Source organism: Bemisia tabaci, chromosome 8 (assembly GCF_918797505.1).
Source record: "Bemisia tabaci chromosome 8, PGI_BMITA_v3".
In the NCBI taxonomy this organism is placed as follows: Eukaryota; Metazoa; Arthropoda; class Insecta; order Hemiptera; family Aleyrodidae; genus Bemisia; species Bemisia tabaci.
Genome location: NC_092800.1, coordinates 18,386,059 through 18,411,059, shown reverse-complemented (window position 1 = coordinate 18,411,059; position 25,001 = coordinate 18,386,059). Strand labels below are relative to the sequence as shown.

The 25,001-nt window shown below is 35.6% G+C and overlaps 2 protein-coding genes across 4 annotated transcripts in view; one reads left to right on the top strand and one right to left on the bottom strand.

The window, feature by feature from the left end:
• Window positions 1–17,629, top strand: part of Sos (Son of sevenless) — a 30,638-nt gene extending 13,009 nt beyond the window's left edge. Inside the window, exons 9-18 of one of the 2 annotated variants that reach the window (XM_019062316.2) lie at window positions 482–618; window positions 1,319–1,534; window positions 3,202–3,319; window positions 4,040–4,196; window positions 4,934–6,470; window positions 7,075–7,292; window positions 8,038–8,221; window positions 9,264–9,364; window positions 10,297–10,347; window positions 12,083–12,240. In XM_019062316.2, coding sequence (XP_018917861.2) covers window positions 482–618; window positions 1,319–1,534; window positions 3,202–3,319; window positions 4,040–4,196; window positions 4,934–6,470; window positions 7,075–7,292; window positions 8,038–8,221; window positions 9,264–9,364; window positions 10,297–10,305 — 2,677 coding nt within the window. In that variant the 3' untranslated portion in view covers window positions 10,306–10,347; window positions 12,083–12,240. Of the gene's footprint in view, window positions 1–481; window positions 619–1,318; window positions 1,535–3,201; window positions 3,320–4,039; window positions 4,197–4,933; window positions 6,471–7,074; window positions 7,293–8,037; window positions 8,222–9,263; window positions 9,365–10,296; window positions 10,348–12,082 lie in introns of both variants that reach the window. The other variant, XM_019062315.2, reaches the window with a different exon arrangement.
• A 627-nt stretch (window positions 17,630–18,256) lies between these two features.
• Atg2 (Autophagy-related 2) overlaps window positions 18,257–25,001 on the bottom strand; it is a 35,455-nt gene continuing 28,710 nt past the window's right edge. For both annotated transcript variants that reach the window (XM_019062304.2, XM_019062303.2), the window contains exons 27-29: window positions 24,362–24,472; window positions 23,282–23,449; window positions 18,257–22,611 (exon numbers count right to left, since the gene is read on the bottom strand). In XM_019062304.2, the coding sequence (XP_018917849.2) occupies window positions 21,493–22,611; window positions 23,282–23,449; window positions 24,362–24,472 (1,398 nt within the window). In that variant the 3' untranslated portion in view covers window positions 18,257–21,492. The remainder of the gene's footprint in view (window positions 22,612–23,281; window positions 23,450–24,361; window positions 24,473–25,001) is intronic.

The window sequence follows — 25,001 nt, the reverse complement described above, 5'->3', positions numbered from 1 at the left end:
AAAAAATGCTGTAAAAGTACTGATAATTTGCCCACAAGTTTTAACAGACACCCTGCTTTTGTACCCTAAAATAAACAGATAGGTAAAGTTGTGACAAAATTTGTTCTTTGCAAAATTGATATAATGTTACATTGAATGTTGTAAAAAAAAAAGTTCTACGTATGAATCATCGTCAAATTTTTTTACGAAACGGATCTATGATTCCACAGAAATTTTTTCTCAGTTTCAAAATTACATCTTTTAAGTTTTGATTGTCAAGATTCCAGCTTGGTTGGATGACTTTGCTTATTTTTTTGTGCCAAAATTTCCACCTAATGCCTCTTTAATCAATGGTGTGCACCAATGATTTAATGATGAATTTTTAGCGCTTTAGTTCCTTTTCTAGTAGTCTAGTAGATCATCAAGTTTGTCATATCAAGTTGTCTCTTTTTAAATGCTGGTAGTTTTAATAGTCATTAATCCTAAATTCATTTATTTTTAGTGGGAGGGAAACCAGTATTAGAATGCACGGAAGGGTCCGACGGCAAGCGGCAATAGAAAAAACTAACGAAATGCAGAAGACGGTGTATGGATGGGAGACGAATAATGTAGGACAATGTTGCAATGAATTTATTAGAGGTAAGTAGCCAAGTAAAATTTTCTAAATTTTTACCTTAAGAAAATATTTTCTTCTGATTGCATTCGTAATAAATAAGCCTTTCAATCTTCTCTCTTTAAAAATGTGAGTGAAACACTAAGTATACATTGAAGCAGGCTATCATCTCAATTTGATTCTTTACCATAATGGATTCAAATTTAGGGGGAAAAATGTGAAGATTTTTTAACTGATATTATTTTTGTAATGATCTCAAAGATCTAAGGTTCTTTTCCGTTGTTTATTGGCATAGTAGGTATGCGGAAAATGATTTCTCAAAGGTATTGCAAGATTCTGAGATGACCTTAATGTTTCCCATCCAGACCAAGGAATGCCTGACAATTGCAATAAATGCCATTAAATAAAAAACTATGCTGAACATATTTAACGAAAAGCTGGATGCTATCAAAGTGTTCTCTCCCTTTTTGAGCATGAGCCTTGTTTTAAGCCCTTATTCCTGAATTTTCAGCGTACATACAGGCAAAATATTATATTGTTATTAAAATTAAAAGAAACTTCATGTTAAATTTTTATAATTTTTGTCGCTCATAATTTCCATCAAAGATATTTCATGATGGTCTAAATGAAATTTAAAAAGATATTGATGTTATCAGGTTTTTAAACCTGCAGGTTTCATTGGCTTTGAAGTGAACTGTGGCTGATGTTTCTCTTATGGTTTTTCAGAGGATATTCTAGGCAAACTTGGCTTTGGAGGTAGAAGACTGACCGAGAGAAAAGCTTACTTATTTGACGGCCTGCTAGTCCTGTGCAAGCCAAACAACAAGCGGACCTCCGTCTCGGTGACAGCACCTCTAGGGGGTAGCAATCAAGGCGAATACAAGTTGAAGGAAAAGTTTTATGTTAGGAAAATAGAAATTGTTGATAGAGAAGATTCTGATGGTAAGAAATTGTTGCTTCTCTTTGTCAAGATTAGTGTAAGTTGCTGGTCTTCATTGCACGATAGTTATTTACTGTCATAGATCTGTTGATAGATCGACAAATTAGATTTTTCATACATTAATGATGAAAACTCTATTTTGAACTCTGTTTAAAACTGACGAAGTGGTGACTAGCAAAGCCATTGATGAGTAGAATTATGGCACAGTGTTGAACAATTAACTCCCTTTGGCATTAATTAATTCTGGATTTTGGATTCTGGGGGACAGGCATTTATGTTGTAGCTTTCGTAAAAATATAGAGTCCCAAAGTTTTCTCATAAAATTTCTAATTTTTGGCAATCTTTTTTTCAAAAAAGAAACTGCCGAAAATTTGCAAAATCATGCCACGTAGGAAAGATTCAATTTTTAAGAAACCAAAAATTGCGTTGTCACAAAGAAGTAATACCATGCCATTATGGGTATGTTAAAAAAACTTTATTCTTTTCTACCAATCAGGAAACTTGATTTTCCAAATGCTGTATAAAAGTGCGCAGGGAAGATTAACAGCTGATATAATGAAACTTAATCTCCAAAAAGAACACTATTCGTGTTTGACTCTGCTCTGCCTCATCAGCGACTGAGGTTTAGGGAACAGCAGCACCAATGTTTGCACAAGCCCCATCAATCCATGTAACGGAGGGTTCAATTCCTCCTCCGGCAATTCAGTTTTCAATAGATGTCACTGCGGTTACCACCTCAGGGCAGAAGGATCCGCATGTATTGGTGGATTTACAGTCAGATCTATCATAATCAGATCTGAATTGCATTTTCATAAATATGTAGCTTGCAGCAATCACGGTCAATCGATGAGGCAAGTGAATAATCACCCTGTTGTAAATCATCTCCCAGATCAGCTCATCATCTTGTGTTCGTAACAGATTTGCACCATATCATTTTTTTGTTATCACTCTCCTCCTTTTTGAAAGCTTTCTCTTCAAAGAAACAGAGTTCAAAACCTCCTCGCTGTATCTTAATTATGAAACATTTTTTATACCCGTGCTTCTCAGCAACGCCCTCTAGTTTGAAACAAACGGTATATGAAACAGCAGCCTGTAACACGCAAAACATGTGAAAAACAAGAGAGAATATTGCAGAAACAAGGCTATAAGAGAATATTCAGGATATAAGATATAATTCAGGATATAAGAGAAAATTCAGGACGTCTCAATATCTTACGACATTACATTATTATAAACTGCTGAAAGAAAAATAACTGAAACCATCATCAAACAATGTGTTCGAAATTCCAGCAATTGAATGGTAATGACAATGATTTACTGGTGTTTTATATGTATTTTTTTACTTGAGATTTAATTTATTTTCCTTTCAGCAGTTGAAGATGATATTGTAAGACATCAAAACGTCCTGCCTTTATTTCCATGTTCGTTTTTAGCCATTTCTCTGCAATTTTTCCCCAGTTATTATTCGATTGTTTCTCGTTAAATCAAACATTTTCTCTGATGTAAACACAGGCAAACTTGAGTTTATCTGAAAATGGACCTGTTCCTTTTGAAAAAAACTGGTTCATTCGAGAAGTTACGCATCAGTATTTCAAATAATTTCGGCAGAAACATTTTTTTTTCATCTTGTAGTTTCGAATAAATACTAAGTAACCAAACTTTTTTCCAGAATTAAAAAATGCATTTGATATTGCTCCAAGAGCTCAACCAAATGTGACCTTAGTTGCCAAGACCCTGGAAGACAAAAATAATTGGATGGCAGACTTAATTATGCTTAATACTAAAAGGTACGTATTACTGTGTTAATTGTACATATTGCTCATCCTTGATTTTTTAGCATTACAACAGATTTCAGGATATTTTTTTTATCAACGATTATATATATCATACTACTAGTTCAACGTCAGTCTGTTTCAATAAGCCAGACTAAAGTATCATATTCATGTCATTTCTTCTCTGAACAATTAATTTCATTCATCCACACCCAGATTTCTTAATTTATTTCGCTAAGATCAGTAACTTCATATACCTCCAAATACTTCTGAAACTCAAACAATGGAATTGAATTTTGAAAAAGCGAGTATTCGTAGTACACAATAAGTAAAAGCAAGAAATTACAGCCAATAATAGGCTCTCATTCTGTATATGTACCAGAAACTACCAGGCCATGTATCTCATTTGCGATGTTTAAAAATCTCTCCCATTCATCTCTTTAAAGAAAAACAAACTAATATAATTCCTTGAAGTTTTCACAGAGAAGAGAAATCACAAAAGTTTTCAAAAAATGATGTTGAGTAGAGTTCATTCAAAAATTAAAGAATGACAGGAAGTCTGCAAAGTCGCAAATGGAGATAAGTGGTCTGGTATTTTCACTGTTGATATACTTAAGTGGCATTAGAAATCACATAAACTGTGAGATCAGCCAAAATCAGGAAAAAATTGTATTAGGCCAAAATTTTATCGTTGGTATCGTAATCGTTTGATCAACATTTTCCTTTCTTTTTTAGTATGCTGGAACGTACACTTGATAGTATTCTGCTTGACGAAGAGAAGAAGCATCCTCTGCGGTTACCCCCCGCAGATTTGTACAGGTTTTCAGAGCCGGACTCACCGGATAATATTGTTCTTGATGAGAAAGAGAATGCAGGTGTTCCTCTAATCAAGGTACTTGATTTCAGTAATTTATTCCACTCTTTAATTGCCCTAAATTCGGCCCGGATATTCAGCTAATGAAGACAAGATTTAAGACTTAAGACTGTAAAAATTAAGACCAGAAAGGCCCAAGTTTCTGATTTGGAGAGAGCTCTGCGGCCCAATAATTGAAACTTTATTGGCACAACAAGACCAAACATTACCCTATCTTATCCATGCAATATGTTGCATTTCGATTTTCTATTGTGCTCCTTTCAACTTTCAACTTTCAACTTTCAATTATCAGCCTGCTGGTTTATTCGAAGGGCTCTGGTATTTTATCTAGTAGTGCTAAAGTTAGGAACCAAATCTGTCCAGCAAATAACAAATTCTCTTAAATTTTTTCAGAAGACTCAGCACTTGTAGCGCAAAAGAGCTGTGAATGACATTAAGAAGTTGAAGAAACAGGTTTCTTTATCAAACAGCTCAACTGATTTAAGTCAGGAAAATAACTTTTAAGGAAAAAAAATCATCAAAGCGTTTGAAAGTAATTAGAATTTTGTGCTGAACTATCACAATTTTTGGAATACAAATGTTGACATTATTTAACTTTAATTAGGACAAAAATTGTAAAGTCAATTTGAAACATCTTAAGTTATCCAGATTAGAAACATTTTCATCATCTCAGCCCAGTGAAGATGAGAAATTCTTTTCTCTAAAGTTTGTACGCACCCTCTAGAAAACTAATTCTGTTCTCTCTTATTTTGCAGGGTGCTACTCTAATAAAATTAATCGAAAGATTAACCTATCATATTTATGCAGATCCCAAGTTAGTTCGGACATTCCTCACAACGTATCGATGTTTTTGCTCACCCCAAGAGCTTCTCACACTGTTGATTGAACGGTTTAACATTCCAGAACCTCCTCTAGAAGCTGAAGATGCGCATGACTCAGAAAAACTGTTGAAAAACATTCAGCGAGAGGATCTCAAAAGATTTCGCAAAGAATATTGCCAACCAATACAGTTCCGAGTGCTCAACGTACTGAGGCATTGGGTCGATCAACACTTTTACGATTTCGAAAGTGACGCGGAACTATTGGCAAAGTTACACGCATTCCTTGAAACCGTGACTGGGAAGTCAATGCGGAAGTGGGTTGATTCTGTACTGAAGATAGTTCAGCGAAAGTGTGACCCGAATGAAATCCAGCGTGAAATCACATTTGCATTCGACAAGTCACCTCCTCCTGTCGAGTGGCACATCAAATGTCCCGAGGAAGAATGGGATATTCTCACGCTTCATCCGATAGAAATCGCTCGGCAACTAACACTGCTTGAGTTCGATTTGTACAGGGCTGTGAAACCTTCAGAACTAGTCGGTAGTGTGTGGACCAAGCCGGACAAGGAAGTCAAATCACCAAATCTTTTAAAATTGATCAAACACACGACAAATTTCACGAGGTGGTTAGAGAAGAATATCGTCGACACAGGGAACAACGAAGAGAGGGTTGCCGTAGTCAGTCGAATTATTGAAATAATGATGGTTCTTCAAGATCTCAATAATTTTAATGGTGTTTTAGCTGTTATCGCCGCTATGGATTCAGCTTCAGTTTTTAGGCTTAAATTTACGTTCCAATCAATAGCCGCTAGGCTAGATAAAGCTCTGGAAGAGGCTCGCGATTTGGATAAGAATCACTTCCGGAAGTATCAAGAAAAACTTCGCTCAATTAACCCTCCTTGTGTTCCGTTTTTCGGTATGTATCTGACGAACATCCTCCACATCGAAGAGGGAAACGCAAGCTATCTACCGAATAATCCAGAACTGATCAACTTCAGCAAACGGAGGAAAGTTGCTGAAATAACGGCCGAGATCCAACAGTACCAGAATCAGCCGTATTGTCTGAGCGTCGAACCCAACATAAAGCGTTACCTCGAAAACCTAAACCCATTCGATGACCAATCAGATGCCGATATTCGAGACTACCTGTATCACAAGTCTCTGGAGATTGAACCCCGCAATCTTACACGACAGGAGTTCAAGGACAAAGGAGACAAAGCTCCCAGGCGTTGGCCGGATCTGAATCTGAAGTCACCAGGCATCAAACCGAAAAATCTGCCCGGAAGAAGTCATCCGCCGATACCGCTACCTTCGTTGACGCCACATCTGGTGTCAGGACCTCGCTCTGCGGGTGAAGGAGAGGAAACACCACGCACGCCTCTCACAACTCCGCCACCAGTTTCCTCAATCCACAGTGCTGCCCAGTCTTCATCCAACTTTAGTGTTTTTGCTTCCATTCTCTTAGGCTCTTGTAAGTTTGGCCTCCTATTTTAATCTAATTTTTCTCTCCCTCCAGTGTAAAGTTCAAACGTATGAATTTTTAAAAATTCTCCATTTTACGTTCATTCATTTCTTGCATTCAACTCAGTGAAAGTTTTAAAACCAAAAAAGGTAGAACAATGGTGTGTTTTAGTATGGTTGATAAACCTTTTCTGACTAAGGGAAGTCTTTCAATATGTATTTGACAAAGGAATGAATTTTTTAGTCGAATTCCATAATGGAATGGAACTATAATTTTCCAGATATCACTTTGTCCAGCCCAACTTTCATCAATGTTTTTGCCAGAATATTGAGTGTAACACTGCGACTTTCACCAATGAACCCATCCATTTAAGTGCTAATCTGTGAATAGTGTGTAGTTTTCACCTACCATCTAATTCTTCATCAGTCTCCGTAGCACGAATGATGTACTTCTAGTAAAAAAGCATACAGTTGCTGAAGTTTGAAAATTTTCGGTAGATTGATTCCATCTTTGGCATTTGTTGATCAGTAACGCTCCTTATTTCTATCTCTGTAACTTCTCTTATTCTTCATCTTTATTCACTTTGTCTGATCCATTTTGTATCTCTTTTCAGCGTCATCAAATTTAAGCTCAGGTCAACAGAGTCCAGGTGTGTCATCGAACAACGGGAGCACCGGTCAGTTCTCGCCTTCGTCAGGGTCCGTGTCTCCAGGGGTGGCGCCACCGACGTTGCCTCCCTCTCTTCCACCGGCGACGACTCCTCCCCCATTCTTGCCCCCTCCCCTACCTCCTCGCAGACGAAGAGAATCCTCCATAAGTGAAATTAGTCAGGTTCGTACATGATACGTTAACTTAAAAGCGATTGCTTTAATTTTAATTTCAAGACCCATTCTCCATTATTTATCTTTATTTTTTTATATATATTTTTTATATTTTTTTTTATATTTTTTGAATATTTTTTTTATATTCTTTTTACTATTTTTTTTTCTATAATTTTCCAATTGATGGAAGGGAAATGTTCTTTTTTTGACCAGGCAACCACAGTATTGCAGATTTCTACATAAAAAATTGGAATAGGATCTTTTCATATTGTTTTTTAGTTACTTATTCTTATTTTGGAGGTTGAGGTGAAGAAATCCCTTAAATTCAACGAAGCATCAGTTTTCATTAAATTTAATTTCATAGGGAATATAATAATGAAGATTGGCTCATGAAACAGGTAGTACCTGCACCAATACTCCATCACAAAAATTTTATCTTCCTTCTCATGAAAGAACAATTCAACTTGCAGAGGAAAGTATTTCACTCTAAAGCACAACCCAATTAGTTCAGAGCCCAGTTTGATTCAGATAGACTTGGGTTCTTTGACGAGTTAGACGTTTGAATGCTTACTCATAAGAACACTAACATTTTACTTATGAGTTAAAATTTGAAATTTTCGTGTGTCCTCTGTGTTGTAGGCACAATTTTGATAAGAAAACATGTATTTTAATGCTTAGTTTGACTCATGGTTGTAAAGTCAGTGTGAAGTTGTTTGATAATTTTTTATTCATCTTCTTGTATCTGTTTTGAGCAGACAGGAGTACCGAGCTTGCCTCCTCGAGATACGTCACCCCCGCCACTACCTCCCAGGAGGGATATCAGTGCTGCCACGTTACCACGACCAACCCCAATGCATTCTCGTCGGAATTCAACTGACGTTCCCCTGTCAGGAAGGAGGAGCACGGCTCCCCTTCCTTCGCCTAGTCACCTTTCAACTGGTACGATTTTTGATCTTGTTACCTCCTAATTTTATTCATTTTCCAAAATTGCTTTGCGAAAATTAATTTCATACTTTAAAAAAGATTCTTTTTAACACATTAAGTGCTATAGTGAGCTCATGAGTTTGACGCCTAAGTGCCCCTCTGTAGTGCTAAGAAAAAATGTCGTATGAACATTTGGATGTTGCCCAATTTCACTTTGTAAACCATTGATTTTTGCGGTAATTTATTAATATTTTTCTTTGATATTCTTATACATTATAGTTTAAATTGCAAAGAAAAAATTTTGAAAAATTTTGAGATAAATATCCATAAGTTCCCCTGAAAATATGCATTTTATCAGAAAAAATTTGGTAACGTCTGAAGGCTCATACGGCGTTTTTCCTTTGCGTGGCAGTCCCTGTGTCACCACGCCAAGCATGAGCCTGACTGACTGAAAAATTGTTTAACACTGGTTTCAGAGTTTTTTCAATCGCTCACCATAGTTTTTTCTTAATGTTTTCCCGGCTCTGTGGAATTAGACGAGGTAGCAAATTGAGGAAAAATATGTTATTCACAATTAACCTCTAATTGACTAACCTTTGCTGTATGACGTTAATGGTATCTTTCTGAAATAACATTAAGCATTTGATATAAAATGCATATGAAATGTGTGCTAAACGCTGGCATCAAGCCATTTCATTAAAATTGAATTTTCTCAAAACATCTACTGAACATGCTAAATTTAAGCACTCTTGGTGGGTTTCCAGACAAAGTGAGAGTAAATTGAGTCTAGATTGATGTTTGCATCGTACACACATCAATTTCCATTTCATGGAAAAATAGGTTGCTCATTGACAAAACTTACTGCGGATCGCATTTTCATGTTGGAATTGCTGTGACAATTTTTTATCCTCACTTTAATTAGATTAATAAATCTCAGCTCTTTAAAGCTTCTTGGTTTGAACATGCAGCCAGTCTCTCACTTCAGAACTGTCATGCCCATATTACGCAGTTTGAGCTCCTCTAAGTATAATATTAATTTATTTTCATTTTTTTTCAGGTTCTCTTAGTAGATCTCTTACTTCAAATACAGGTGCCAGTCACCGTTCTAGTTCAGTATCTGATCAAGTTAGTTTTATGTCTAATGGGCCTCATGACCCGGTAAGTACTCGCTCATTCATTTGCCGAAAGTACATTTATTTATTAACATGCATTTACATGGCTGCTTACGAAACTAACCAGGGAAACAAAACTGTCATGGAAACTAACATTCAAATTAACAAAGATGTAACAGCTAATTTTGAATTTCTTAAATTTCAAATTGATTTTTTGATTGTCAAGAAATTCTTTTGACACATGAGCTCTTCCAACTTGAATGTACATGCAGCATTTTCAGAACGTGGTCAATGAAAAATGCATCATCGAGCACTTTGAGTTTTTGGTGAAAGGGTGGTAACCGCGGTGCTGGGCATTAGCATAATTTTCCACTCCTCATAGAAAAAAAAATTAGGTTTTCTCTTCACCTATCGTTTAAAAAATATAAAAAAAATCATAAAATAAAATTAAGTCAACATAGCAATCCATAAATGCAAATTTTGTAGGTACCTGCAGGTTGCAATAGAGCCCTTGCTCAATTTTTTTTTTCCTCCTATTCTTCTATTTTTTTTTCTACCTCCAGATAATTGACCTTAAAATAATCTTACAAGAATTCTCACCATAAATTTGAGGCCTGGAACAACTGCCCCCTAATTGGTCCCGAAATATTGATTTTAATGATTAAATGGACTACATTTTGCAATTAGGAACTATTAATTCCGGCCCGGTTTAAAAACAACGTATGTGCCATTACTTTCCCTATGCACATAGGTGTTTTTTCAGATGAGCCAGAGTTTATAGGTCCAAATTGCCAAATGCAGTCCAAATGTTAGTAGGTGGATAGCGCCAGATAGTCAAAGCACAATTATTCAAAGAGAGCTCTAATTATTTAGTGGCTCTCTAGATTTACTCACTCTCTATACCGCAGTCTGTGTGGGTCATACGTCAAGATGGTAGGCAATTTCAGACCCTTTTCAACCAATTTTTCAATGTTTTAGGGGTCATAGGAGTTGCCAATTGCGTCAATATGTCAGGGTGAATCCCTGAAGGTGAGTGCTTGGCTGAGTGACATTTTTGATGGATTGATGTTCTATGTTGTTTAAATTGATGTTGTTTGCACCATGTGTACTCCAGAACAATCCACTTTCTTTTAAAAAATTAGAAGTTTACGTTGCCCTCTCAAGAATATTATGTTGCTTATGAAGAGTAGCCTCTCATAGAATATCGACTTTAAAGTTGGTTTGATTACTTAATTGGTGTTAAATGGACTGGCCCATCTTTTCCTTTTCCTTTTGTGTTCGTCATTTCAATATTTTGATGGGCCAATGGCACCCATTTTTTTCTGATTCATTCTTTGAAAGTATGGAGAGAGCTCAGCTTCTAGGAAGTCTTAGCCTGTTACGCAGCATGTTGTCTTTGTTGTTTGGATGAATTGTAACAATTAGCCCCATTTTCGGCTTTTTGGCTTTTAGCCCATTTTTGACAAGAAGTGAATAGAGTTTTGTTTGAGATCTTACAAAATATCATTGCCTCTTTCAATGTTTTGGAAGGAAACCAACATAGATTTTCGTTGCAATTTTTTTGAAATAACCATTGCATGAGCGAGAAAAATGTCAGTAATTTTCGTGTGGGGATGTCATTTGGTTTCCTTAGAAAATTTAAAATTGGAGATAAAATTCTGAATCACTGCAACACTTGCAGTGTGGATGTGACTGCTTTGCTTCAATTTTCCGCAAGAAAAGGGATCTTCGTTCTCAAAAACTCAAAATTGTGTCATTAATACTAGAGTATGGAAATTTTTTTTCAAAAATTTTAGTCGTATCCCTACAGAGTGATGGTGGTTAAACATTTGCAATTCAAGAAATGTAGTCACAGGGAAAAGCTCTTATAAATTCTAATACACTTCGCACAAAATGATCAAATTGTAATGTAATTTAGCTCTTCCAATCAGCACAAAAATTAATTTACCTCCTCTTAACCTATTTCATAGAGTTTTCCGTACAGTTTTCAAAATCTGATTTTTCAATTCAACTTGACAAAAGTTCCCATACTGAAATTCTTTGGCCTTTGTGAACTATGGCCTCTTCTTCTGTGGGACATATTGATGAAAAAAGTCGAAAAACGCTCATTTGGATTGCAATGTTTCAAAATCTCGGACCCCTCTCTATTTTTCCAAGAGGAAACCAACCAAAATATCTTGTTGGAATTTTTTGTGAATATTTTTGAATGAGTGAAGAAAATTCTCAGAAAATTTCAAGAAAAAATGTTGGTTCGTTTTCTTTTAAAGGAATAAAATTTGAGAGGAAATTTTCAATGTTACCATCAGGAATACACACTCTCCGACTTTAGCTATCGACAAGCACCTTTTCAATTGTAGTTGCGAAATTATTACCTCATTATCTTTGTCTTTCATACGACATCGATGGCTTGGTTGGGAAACCATGTATCTTGATTGGGTTGTTGCAACATTTCTGGTCCCATATTATTATTTAGAAAAATAACGAGTAAAATTTGTTGTATTTCGTTTAAAGTATCAGTGCAAATATGTTGTAGACAAATTGTTTATTGTGATATCCATTCACAATCAAAGAAGAATCAATGAGAGCGCAGTCGAGAAAAGTGAGGTTAGCAGCCGTGCAAGAAGAAGCAACAACTTCTGGAGCCTGCTTAGAGCACATCCCAATTTTTACAGATAATCACAGAACAAAATTTCTCAGTTTTATATATTTCTCCTTTGTTTCGTGTGTTTTTTTCTTTCATTAAAAATTTCTTTTTAATCCACAGGTCCGGTTTAACACGTTACCTTCAAATCATTCCACTGATATTCCTGGAGACCCTCTTTCAACGAGACTGCTGGGTCGGCCGGAGGCCACACCCTGTTTACCGCCTAGGTCGTTCTCCATGTCACGGACTAGTGCGCCCGTATTCCAGTTCAACGCACCTGGAAGTGGAGGAGCTGCCTCGTAATATTTATCAGTCTTCATTCCTAAAGAGGTGATCCTAATTGTAAGCCATTCATCGCAGTCCTGCAAGCTGTATCATCGATTTTATGTAGGATTTGTCTTTTCGTTCCCATCGCTCGATCGACCACTTTTATAAATGTGCTTATTTTATTGTTTTCAATTTTTTACGGTTTTTAATCAAAATGTGGAAGCGGAAGGAAAGGATTAGAAACGAACGAAAATGTTTCAAGGAGTTTCTCGGATTTTAACCTCTCTAGATTTCAGACGACTGAAAAATTCTGAATGAATTTTTGAAACGGAGAGGGGAGTTATTTCAATTCTTTGTTTGTGCCATTACATTTTAACAGATGTAACGATGATGTCGCATCAAAACTTTTCTTTGATACGGAAAACAGTTAGCTTACCTCTGTTCTTAATTTTTCTTATTTGTGGCAGTCTGTTTGTAAGACAGGCACTCTGTTTGTTTGGCATACAGGCTTGAGGAAGACTTGGAGTCTGATAGAGGTAAGTTGTTGAGGAGCTCCTTATTTTTGCGTTTTTTGTTAATTAGTGCTGATAGGAAGACTTTAGAAAGCATATTTTTGCTAGTGCTGTCAAAAAATAGTCTCAGACTCTAATGAAATTACCTAATCAAGTAACTTTTAAGAATCTTAATTGGACCATATTTTGCAAGTAGGAACTACTATTTCTAGCGCATCCATTAAAGGATGCATATATATAGGGAAACTAAAGGCACATACATTATTTCTACAGTGAGCCAGAAATAGTTGTTCCCTGTTGCAAAATATAGTCCAATTATCATAGGCTTGCAAACGTGTACCGACCCTCCTTTTGACTCCTTCGCTGTACAGAAATCTCTGAACCCCAGCAAAACCTACCCTTTATTATCCTCTGAGTCCTCATCGCTGCAGGTTTTCAGCTAGTGGGACTTCAGCCTCATACCAACAATCCCTCCTCGTTTTTGAGAAATCATCTTAAAACAAAGGCGCCCTGAATCAATGCGTAAATTATTGAACAGAGGGAAAGCAACTCCTCGCTTTTATCTATCATTAGCTGAGAATTAATCCAGCATATTTTCTACAAGATTTGATGAAAGCCTCTATCATCTAATAGTATCTGTTCATTTTGCCACGGTTCGATAGAAAGCAGGATATGATAGCAAGCAAAATTTAGCGAATAAAATTGTAGGTTTCTTGTGTGGCTCCAATTGCTCCTCTCTATAGGGTGACCCTAAAGTCCCGCACACCAGTACCAGGCATCAACGGTGTAACTTTTGAGCAAATTGAGGTAGAGACTTGAAATATTGTGAGTGCTTTCAGGCCAAATAAAACGATTTTTGGGAACCCCTAGAATTTTAAAGGGACCACTCTCAAAAAGGGGCAAGAACCCTCGGAGTTATGGGTGCAGTAGGGGACTTTCGGATCACCCTGTATGGTATGCAATTAAACTAACATCTCATTTGCATGTAATGACTCCTACGTGTAATTTTTCCAATGCTATTATCAAGTTATAATGTTTCTCAGTGAAAGCCATGATTTTCCATTCAGCCGAAGTTTCTTAGATATTATTTTTGTGGCCTAACCCATAAAAAATCAACCTGTAATAATAGAATAGCCATTTTACACATTCAAATCGTTGCTATGTCCATTATTAACTGTGCAAGAAATGAAGAATAGCCGTAAGAATCATTGTTAAGATCATTCTCATGTTGTCAGTTTTTTGATGAAATTCTCATTTTTTCGTTTTATTTTGCTGTCAATTGCAGAAGCAGCAAGTTTAATAACAGTTCAGCTTAGATCCAAAGAATGAGGCAAGTAGAGAACTAAAAGAGAAAAACCCATACCGAAAAAGCGTTGATTTCATAACAAATTCCTTTCAATTTTTAAAGCATGATCAATGAAAAATTATTTTCTCGTTCTTTCTTTTGTACAAGAGTCTTTCCTGTCTATGAAGATGAAGCGCTTTCTAGTTTTGATTTTTTAATATTAATTTCTATGTTTTCTGGTTCCTCTACTTTCACTCTTAAAAAGTTTGGTTTGTCTTGCTCAGCGTGAAGTGATGGTCAAGCATCGTTATGCTGCTTCTGCTACAAATAATGTTCCTCTTAATAGCACAAGGGTTGTAATACATCATAATGGAAGATTTAGACAACGTGAAATTTTGGAGAATGAATTATTCCAGTTGTCGACAAATTTAGGTCTAGAGTTTCAAGCCTAAACTCTTCGAGAGCTTGTTAATTTGTTTCTTTGATTTGCTGCATTGCATGATTTCCTATCATTTAGCTGTCTCAAACTGTGTCAATTTCATGTCACAGATAATAATATTGATCACAAACTGTTGATCGGTTTGATTTTATCATGCATCCTGCAAACATTCTAATGCCCTGGAAATTGAATGCATTCTGAGTTTGTTGGCCCAATTTCCTTTGATGGACATTTTTTAAAGACTCCCTCTCTTGTAATCTCTTTCGAAACGTTTTTGTCATTGTCCATGAACTCGAGTTTTTTCTGTTTAAAATTTCTTGATGAAATTTCAGGAGGTCACAGATAGTCAAATTAATCCAAATTTTCCACGAAAAAGAATTGATGAATAATTATTTTATTACAAACCCTAGTTTGGTCTGTATTTGAATTAATTTTAATTGAATTAGCGCTCTTAAAACTAGCATCAGATAGCAGTTTACTTTTGACTATCACACGCAGTAGATCGATTAACATTTCTGTGCTTGTTGGCAGCATCGCCTGCGGTCAATCCCCAATGACTACAGTGGACCCTATGGACAGTTGCAGAGCAATCATTTACAAATGAAAAGCAAACAACTGCCCACTCATCCAACGCAAGTTCTTTGCTGTTTTCTAGTGCTAAAATTTCTAGGGTCTAGGAATGTGCGAAATCAATTTTTTCTATCAAGAAATCGAAATTTTTATCCCCATCTTTAAAATTAATGATTTAATCCTTTCTTTCAATGATTTTTATAGCTGTGATGCAATGCAGATTTAACCTCTTAGTGGTCATTGATGATCATCTGCACTAAATTGAACACTTACCTTCATTGAAAATGTTTTTCAAAATTCTTTGTGGATTTGAGGTGAAGTTTTTTTCTGTTGAAAGCCAAATTTTCTCAAATCCACGCAAAGTCGGCCAACTAAGTTTCATTTTAGGTTAAGAAAAACTTTCAGTAGAACATACTAAAGAAAACCTTACCTCGTCATTTTTACTGTAAATCTCATAAATTCAATTATCTTCAGTTTTTTCAACTTACTTTAAATGACCTAAATTTTTCTATAAGGAGCTATTATTTCCAGCTCATCTGTGAAAGCTTCTATCTGCTTAAGGAAACTAATGTCACATGCACCATTTCTAAAATGAGCTGAAAACAATATTTTGAAGGCCAACGTGTAAAACCTTGTATCTCCATCTTCAAAATTTCTGCTCCTATTTTATTTTTTAAAAGGAAAAAAGCCAAGCTTGTATAACTTTATAGCTTGAAATCAATACAGAATATTCTGTAAATAGAGAAGGAAAATCATGGAAGTTTTCAGATGTTCATGTTAACAAGTTTTTCAAAGAAAAAATTAGGTACGACAGGAAGTCTACAACATGGCAAATGGAGGTATAGGGTTTTGCACCTTGACTATCGATTTCCTTGTTGCAAAATGTTGTCCAAAGGGAGTTAATAACAGTGCAGAACTTTCTCTCTGAACTGGATCGATGAAAGCAGATTCATCAACAATTAGTGGAGTGAATGGTACGTTATTTAGAAGTCCACACAAATAAAAGTAATCAATTGGTAAAGTATCGGTGGTATCGTCTGGTTTAATATATTAAGTATAATTTTTTTCTGTAAGCGCTTTCTCTTAGAAACCTTCACAGTAATCCAAATTATTTATCATTGTATTGTGACTTTAGGTAAGAAGATAAGTTCAGTCTCGACAATAAATTTATGTTGAAGGACAAATTCAAAAGTAGGTTAGATGGGAATAAATCTCTTTTCAGTGCTCTGCATAATGAACACTAATCGAACAACAAGTGTCGCTTCAGGATACCACTCATTCTTTGATCGTTTACTCTTGAGTATCAAAGGTTTTACTTCATAATTTCTTGCAAGTTTTGTCTGCCTTTCCAAGCTATGGAAATTCTAGCACAACTATTTTCACGATCATTATTTTTTTCCTTTTCTTTTAATTTTCTATTTTGCCAGCAAGAATGGTAGTGAAATTCCACCCCTTACCTGGTTTGGGTATCACATCGATTTATTTCTTTGAGTCATAACGACTGCTCCATTACATTGTTCCACATTAAACACTCTGTAAACTGCTAATCCCTGCTAAAAATTAGGGCTGTGCCATTTGTTCGGTGCTGACTTTCATCAACTTCTTTGTGTGCGAACTTGATCTTTAGGCATTTTTATGAATAGTATCTGAAGTGCAGATAAGGTTAGCTGCTTTAACTTTCAAGGAAGAAAAAGGAGGTCTCCAAAAGACTGTGTCTTTTGTACTGGAAGTATTATTCTCTCGCGTTTGTACTGTATCAGACTTAAAGCAGCGATCACAGCAAATTAAAATGATAATTTTAATCGTTCTTGTAATGCTCCCTCATTGACCTAAATTGTCTGAATTAAACCAAATGAACAGATTGGAAAAGCGAAGGAAAATCATTCAAAGATATCAATTGGTGAATCTTCAGTTTCTCAGTGTGCCTTATCTTTAGTTCGTCGTTGAATAATAATTGAAATTTAAATGTTGTTAAATGTTAGTGACGATGTAGGTCATATATTATTTACAATATTTTACCTATTATTAGCTGTACAAATTTTTACGTTGTTGATATTATTTCCAATTTTTATTTTTGTTTCAAAATTTATTTGGTAGAAAATTTGTTGTTTGTCTTACTGCTGGAGTTTTACATAAAAATTGTTGGACCAATTTTCTTGTAATAAATCGATGGTTATGTTAATATGGATTTATTTTTATTGATGTTTTCTGTGCTATCTTTTTCCATCAGCCAAGAGAAGTGTCTAATTTTTTTAGGGAAACAGTTGTACCATGGTTTTCCTCGGATTCATGAATACTTATTCAATTCAATAAAAAACTGCTATGTATATTTTTGTTTATCCAATACATAAGTATGCATATATTTTTGTACTCCGTACTTTTCTTATCCTTTATGATTGTGTAGAAAAGCAATCTTGCAGTGTATTTACCAATCTGATGTTGAAAAGTCCATTATTGATGTTATTTTATATTTAATACGTAATTATACAGCGTTGTTTCCTTGTATATACTTATACATTTTAATGTAGTTGACAATCTGATGTAAATAATTCAAGCCTCCCTACATAGTATAAATAAATGTTTGAAAAATGTTACTGTGGTTTTTTTATTCATATCAATTTTAGGCCTGCAGCCTGATTGATGTCCATTTGTATGCATATGTTAACCTGACAAGACTTGCATTTCTTAATTCTGACCCTATTCCGTACAGGGTTCAGTGTAAATCAGACGATGAAAATATCAATTATTGGTCCCTTCTCTCGTAGTACTTTCTGTATAATAACATCTAGATTTGGGGTCTAAAGTGAATGCCATAGTGAGGAGACCTGTTCCCATTCCTCCTTTCTTGGTGTATCTATGAGAAATGCCAAGAAAAGTATTTTACTCAGAAATTGTGTTGGTGGTCACCAAGTTCGGGTTTCGTTTGTTGTTCATGAGATTCATAGATAGTGGAGGAAATAAAAGGTATCCTCTGTAAAGTCGATTGTTGATAGTCATTTCCTATATTGAGCTACGCAAGCCCTCAAAGCGAATAAGCTCTGGGCTCCGGGATTCAATACCATCTTAATCCGGAACCATTACAAAATGGCAAAATTAGCAAGAGGCACTACACTAGAGGGTGATACTTGAATCAATATTGTATAAGTTTGGAAAAATCCCATACAGAGGAAAAACTCCGGAGATAAGGCTGAGTTGAAAGAGTGAAAATTAATCGTACACAGTTATTAGATTTAAAAAATCACTTTTTATTTGACAACAATTGAATCAGTAACTTTTATTTACTATCCATTTGCTTTGCACAATCTCAAACAAATGCTTCAGTAACAAAGTTCTAGAGGAAAGGGGGGGGGGGGCATCATGACAAAGTAAAACACATACAAAGACAAAATATTTGTTGATATAAAAGCATTTTGTACAAAAATAGCATTGAAAAGAAAATAACGAATCTTGAGAAACAATATAAAATTTATAGAGGCATATTAAAAATCATTCATTTTACTTCATGTTCAGCGCATAAAGATAATTAAAAATTCTACTTCATGTGCAGACTTGATTTACAACAAAACCGTTTTCCTCGGAGGACATTGCTCATGTGCTTTCATCTTGCAGACGAAAGAAAGAATTGGTGCTATGTTCCTTACGTCTATGAAATAGATGCTCAAGTCAAATACATGATCAATTAAACTGCTTAAGATGGAGAAAAGTTTTGCTATAATATCAAGAATATCATGAAATTAACAAGAAGGAAATATCCATGCATTCATAGCTGCATAGAAACAGGATTGCATCAGTGTAATTTCCAAACAGAACTATCTCTGGCAGAACAGACAATGGAAGAAAAATTATACAAAATTTATATAAAAATATTCTGTGGCTAAAAACTTATTAGGCAACTTTAAAATTTCTCGAAAACAAAAGAGAACGTAAAATTACGAGCGCTACAAAAAGAGCAGATTCATTTTCTCCCCTTTTTCTTTTACAGGTTCCACTATTTGGAACGATTTAAAAATCAAAACAACTTTTACACTGACTGTACGGTTAAGGAGCGATTGATTGGGAAATTCATTGGTTTCCACGAACAAGAGAAAAAAATAGTCAAAGAGCAACATGTTACACATAACTTTACAGGCTAGAAATCGATTTGGAAAAAATAATTCCATTCATTGATATCAAAAGTGGATCCTGTAATTCAAGCCTCGAAATGAAACTTCATAATATATACACCTAAGTGGTTATTGATATGAAAGAAATAAACGCACAAAATGATCGAGTCCTAGACAAATTGCTTATTAATACGAAAAACTGCCATGCAAGATGAGAGTTGCAACTAGATATACCTAAAAAGCGGTGAATTATCGTGGTAGGCTAAGTTCTAAATTTCCGTGATATATTGCTGCATTCAATTCAGCTCTTGAGTTTATGCATTTCAACAACATTTTTGAGAAGCACAATTTTTTTGGATCATTCCATAAAGAGCTTTAAAGGTTTGAGTCATTGACTAAGCCTTGATCTTAAGTACAATATGGGGGAGAAAATAAGAGATTTATTTCATTATGAACATTATTCAAGGAGAGACAGCAGGTCAAAGTGAAATTAAACTGCTAGAAAAACTGCCAACGTGGATAAGATATGAGGAAAAATTCATGCCTCAAGTAGGAGGCAAAAAATGAGAGGGTGGTAATAGATTTCAAGATGATGAAATTCAGAATTTTATACCTTGCACGAGGAAGACTTCAAACACAAAAATTGAGTTTTTTGTTGCTACTTGTTAGGCCCCCTCTCTACTCTTGATGCTTGATGTAATTCATAATCAGTCCTAGTCCTCTTAGAAATAACATGTGAAACAATAATTAGACAAAATATGCCTGGTATCTAAATATCTGTTCATGCTCACTGGAAAAACACCTCAATTTGAGTCACCATAAAAGTAAAACCACACCTCATAAGAGAGAAATGCTGAAGATTGTTGGCAGAATTTCTATTGCTCGCTCAGAGAGAGCGCATACACTTCGGTCTCTGTGCTAGACTACCAAATTGGAAAGATCGTTGATTTCTCTGAATACAATTTCCCTGTGTTTCAGGGATATTGGTTATTCTAGATCAGCTGAGACAACCTAGATTGCGAGATGCACTTGGAGTAATAACGAGATGATCGCGGCAAGAGCAATTACTGAACTCAAAACTCAATCAAATTTTAAAGCAAGCAAATATGATTGCTGGGTATTTTGAATGCATAGCTGCAATATCACATGAGCTTATGATTAAAAAAATAGTTTCTAAACGTGCAAAAGATAAACATTCATTTTAAAAACGAAACAAAAATCAATGAACTATTAAGCTCCATCTTCATTTTAAACGTTTCGTCTCACCATTTTCATACCTTTCTTTCCTGTTTCATTTCCATTCATTATTTCTACTGATAAGTTGACTAAACAAAAGACATGTATATAGAGTACATATATCGTCAGAGTGGAGTATATAGTGTACAGATTTTCCCCCACACACACACATCCACACACATTACACACATTCCACACATTTTACATTCCACTCTAATTAAAAAATAAAGGTTCTCTGTTCAATTAAAAAATAGTAAAAAATAGAATGCAAAGGCAACAATGTGCCAGTGCAAACGAGTAAGAGGAAAAATTGCTATACGCACTAATGCATGTCAATGGCTAAACTGGGAAATCGCGTTCCTCAGATTCTAATGCTGTAAATTTCCCATCATCCTTCTTTTTATTACTGAAAAAACATTATTTCTGAAAAATGTACATAATTTTTCCTCTCTTTTAGAAGAACATTTCATGTCAACATCTGCAGAGGAGCTGCCTCGTTTTCCTTGAAAAAAAAGATTCTCCGAGAAATTTGACAATGCAGCAATCAAGGGCTGTGGTTACCGAGTTTAGCTATTGGTGTGAGGAAACAGTTGACATTTCCACAGGCAAACAGTCAAATCAGGCATTCGGTTAAATTCCTAGGCTAACAGTCAAAGGTTCTTACTCACATTGAAATTCTAATTCTTTCTTTTGCCAACTTTAGACGGAATAATTATTTGCTTATCTAGAAAAGAAGTCCCTGTAAAAATTGGCATCATAGAATTGGAAATCAATTAGTTCTATTCCTAAAATGAACTTTTATCTTAGGATTTTCAGCATGTCATAAAATGCAGAATTTTTAAAATGCTGAAAGTTAAATTATATGAAGAGCATTTTGAGAGCAAAATACAAGAGCAGTTCGTAGATTTGATGAATTCTTACAGTAAAAAAATTGAAAACTCTCTCCGTCAAAAACAATTAAGATTTCTTAAACCATCAAAATTTGACTATCTGCCAAGACAGTTAATAAAATGCCTGATTTGATTATTTAAGTGCGACAAATTCATATCTTGCCGACTGGCCTATCAAAAAAATTGAAAAATGCCATTTACTGCAAGAATCTGAATCAGTTCCGAAGACTACATGGATGGGGACTGAACTCTCCATTTGCTAGCTGCGTCTTTCCTTGCGTCAGGAACTAATTGGCTTCTCACTCCTCCCAAGACATTGGTAGTAGCTTGACTTGCTAATATGATAGGCGTTAGCGCCATTGCAGGGATTTGCCTCAGAACCCTCCCTTCGCTGGCTGCCCGAGCTAAAGTCTCCGCTTTCTCTCCCATGCCTTCGCGGACTAGCATTAAAGCGTTTGCAACACCTTCTCTGATGTCCGCTGGATTGTTGTAGGGATGTCTCCGTTTCTTCTTCCGTCTATCGTTTCGAGGGTACATTTTATGAAGGTTTGGACCCGGTGACAGCATATCGAAAGCTGTTTCTGCAACACTCTGAATCGCTTGTACAACTCGAGCTGTCAACTCCAAAGCAGCGATTGCCGTAGATGTGGTGAATGAATTTGCTCCCCGTTGCAAACCCCGGACGATGCGGCCATCCTTTTGATATTGCTCTATTGGTAACCAGAATAAGTCTCGAATTCCGTGGAATAGCTGGACGACCGAGTGGATTGGCCCGACGCCTCCGATGATTGAGGGTAACTGATTCTTTTTGATGTCCTGCAACCACTCTGTTATAGCATACTGAATTAATTTATCAAAACCTAGGAGCCCATGCCTGTGTATCAATCGCTTCAGAGCAAGCTCCGAGCAGTTCAAGTTTCCGAGACCTAAAAGAAGGCCGGCAAGCGGACCGTGGGTCATGTCCACATGCTTTCCTTCGTAATCTACTCTGATAGGCACTTCTGGGGAGAAAATGAATTTTTTGAAGAAGACAGGTGGAGACGATGAGATCTGAGGCGACCAATTTCGCTCAAACTTCTCGCTCTTTCTGGATTCTTCAGAGGTTGATACTGAGCCATCGTCATCTTCAGGAGGCGACAAACTACTGATTGGTGTCAGTTCGCTTGATGCATTGCTCATGTCTAGGTCTTGATTGATGTTTCCACATAGCTGATTGATATAAGAGCAAAGGAATAGCATTGAATCCTGATCGATGTTCAGACGTAGAGGCAATAAAGATACTTTCAAGCAACACTCCTCGGCAGGCTGTTGTGGGTCTGGTCGCAAATAGTGTGCTTTGATCACAACCTAGAGAAGCAGAAAAGGATATCAATGAAAATCGTGCATGTAAAATTTCAGAATTGGCTCAGCAAGTGTTTAAAATCTTGACACTTTCAGATACACGTCTAAAGAGAACCCAAATTCATGTACTGCTGGCAACATCATTTTGGTAAATTTTGATAAAAAGTTAAAGAAAGACCAGAAACCTCTAATAGTGGCATAGTGGTCAAAAATTCATGAAAAACTTTATGTTACTTACAAAGCAATAAGTTATGGGTGGATATTTAGTTTCAGGGTAGATATTGAGTACCTTCAATTCTTTTCATAAATTTTGCTATGGGTAGAAAAGTCCCAGAGAAATAATTAGATTCAACAGAAAAATCTAGTTTTATTTCCACTTATAAATTCAACAAAAATTTTAACTTTACTGATTTCAATTCAAGGTTATTCTCTGATCGCAAAAGAAAAAACTACTTCTTCACTCAAGGCAATTTTGCTGGTTGAGCAATTTTCAAGGTTTCCAGTCATTCAGATACGCCAAGGTCAGTTTTTAACAGCGATGACGTTTCAATATCTATAAGTTCAAAAATAATATGCTATTTTCTCTCTTTAATTAGTGTAAATGCAAAAAGATTAAGACTCAGCTTAAAGATATTAATTTGATGAAGTGAACAGTTGAACTAGGATTTATATTTACCATATCTGCATGTGATTGTCTGGGCCTTGCTTGACTTGAGTATTGATATAAAAATTTGTTGATCCTAGATGAGGCTAAACGGTCTCGAATTTCTACTTCTTTCACCAATAAAATTTGTCGCTTTGCTTCAACCGTGTCATCTGGGTATACTTCATGCTGGAATCGAATCTGTGGGACATTTTGAAAGATTGTGATCAAACCTGGTCAAAATCTAATTTTTTTTTTACATCCTCACAATTACTTCTCAACGAAACTCCTTTCCAGATGTTTAGAGAACTAAAAAAAATAATCTCCTGAACTTTTTTATGCTCGACTCTTCCACTTCCCTACTTCGGACGGGGTGGCTAGCAAAATTTCATTTTATCATTCCCTGACTTTTTTACACCGCTTGAGAGCATCACCCGGTTGGAACGTTGGCACAACAACTTGATCAGCTGGCCTGCCGCAGACCTGATTTTGACGTGGAACCCGACTCCACAAGAAATTCTCTAACCATTGACGAAATTCCTTGACTTTTAATGGTTGATTTGTGTTCCCTGACTTTTCCCAGTTTCCCAGTCGCTAGCCACCCTGTTTGGGATAACAGTGTCAATAAAAAATAGGCTTTCCGGGAAAGTTGACCTGGCTTGATAACATGGTGTATAATAGACTAATCTGATGTTTATTCTGATTGTTCATACCTTTAGACTTCAATTTTGTGTATTATTTCAGAATTAAATTGTTTCTTTAAACGTGTAAGAACTAAAAATAAAACAATGTACACTAAGGGCCTACTTTGCGCCTATATAGGTAGTAATATCTTTTTTTGCAGGACAGTTTACCGAGAACCTTTTGAGACAAGAAAAGAAAAAATCAATCTTTTAATAAAAAAAATTATCAAACAAACTTGTGTTCATTAAGTCTTCAATAATTTTTGCAGTGCACCTATAACTCCGAGAAAACATACTTAAAGTGATGCTGATGGATTTTTACGGTTGACGCCCACGTTGATCTGATTCAAAAGCATAATAATGATAATGAATAATAAAAAAATAAGAAATTAGAAAAATGCAATGAACACTAAATTAATTCAATTAATACCTTATTTAGTTGCAATTCCATAAGTACATGATGCTGCCGCTGTGGACCACCCTGTTCCTCCCAAGGTAGAGATTCTGCTGGCTTCACATCTTCCAGGGAGCTATGATGCGTCTATTGAGAGAATTTGAAAGGATGTCAGTAAAAACTTAAGAGTACCTATTTTTTACTTAACAGTTTTGTAATTTTTTTTTTCAAGAACACACAGCATTTGATGTGTGATTTTCTTAATTTTTTTAACACTGATTTTCTTCAACACCAAAAATTCTCAGTAAAATTAATCTTTTTCTAAAAAAAAAAAAAAAAAAAAAAAAAAAAAAACCCAGAATTTTCAGGAATATTTGATTTACTGCAAAATTAATGCAAAATTGAGAAAAAAGGCCATTTTTGTATTTAGAACCCAACAATACATAGAAAACTAGGTGGCAAAAAATATTTTTATTTAGCACTAGTCACAAAGGATTTGAATTTCCCATTTGCAAGAAAAACCTGAGTCCACTAGAATCAAATTGCGCACTACAATGGTTTGGGCAGACCTTTTACTGAGCTATGTTCCTTCCCCACCCTGTAATCTTCAAAGTGTAAACAATGTGCAACAGCTGAGCCAAGGCGCTAAGATTGAGGTTGCCACATTTTTATACCA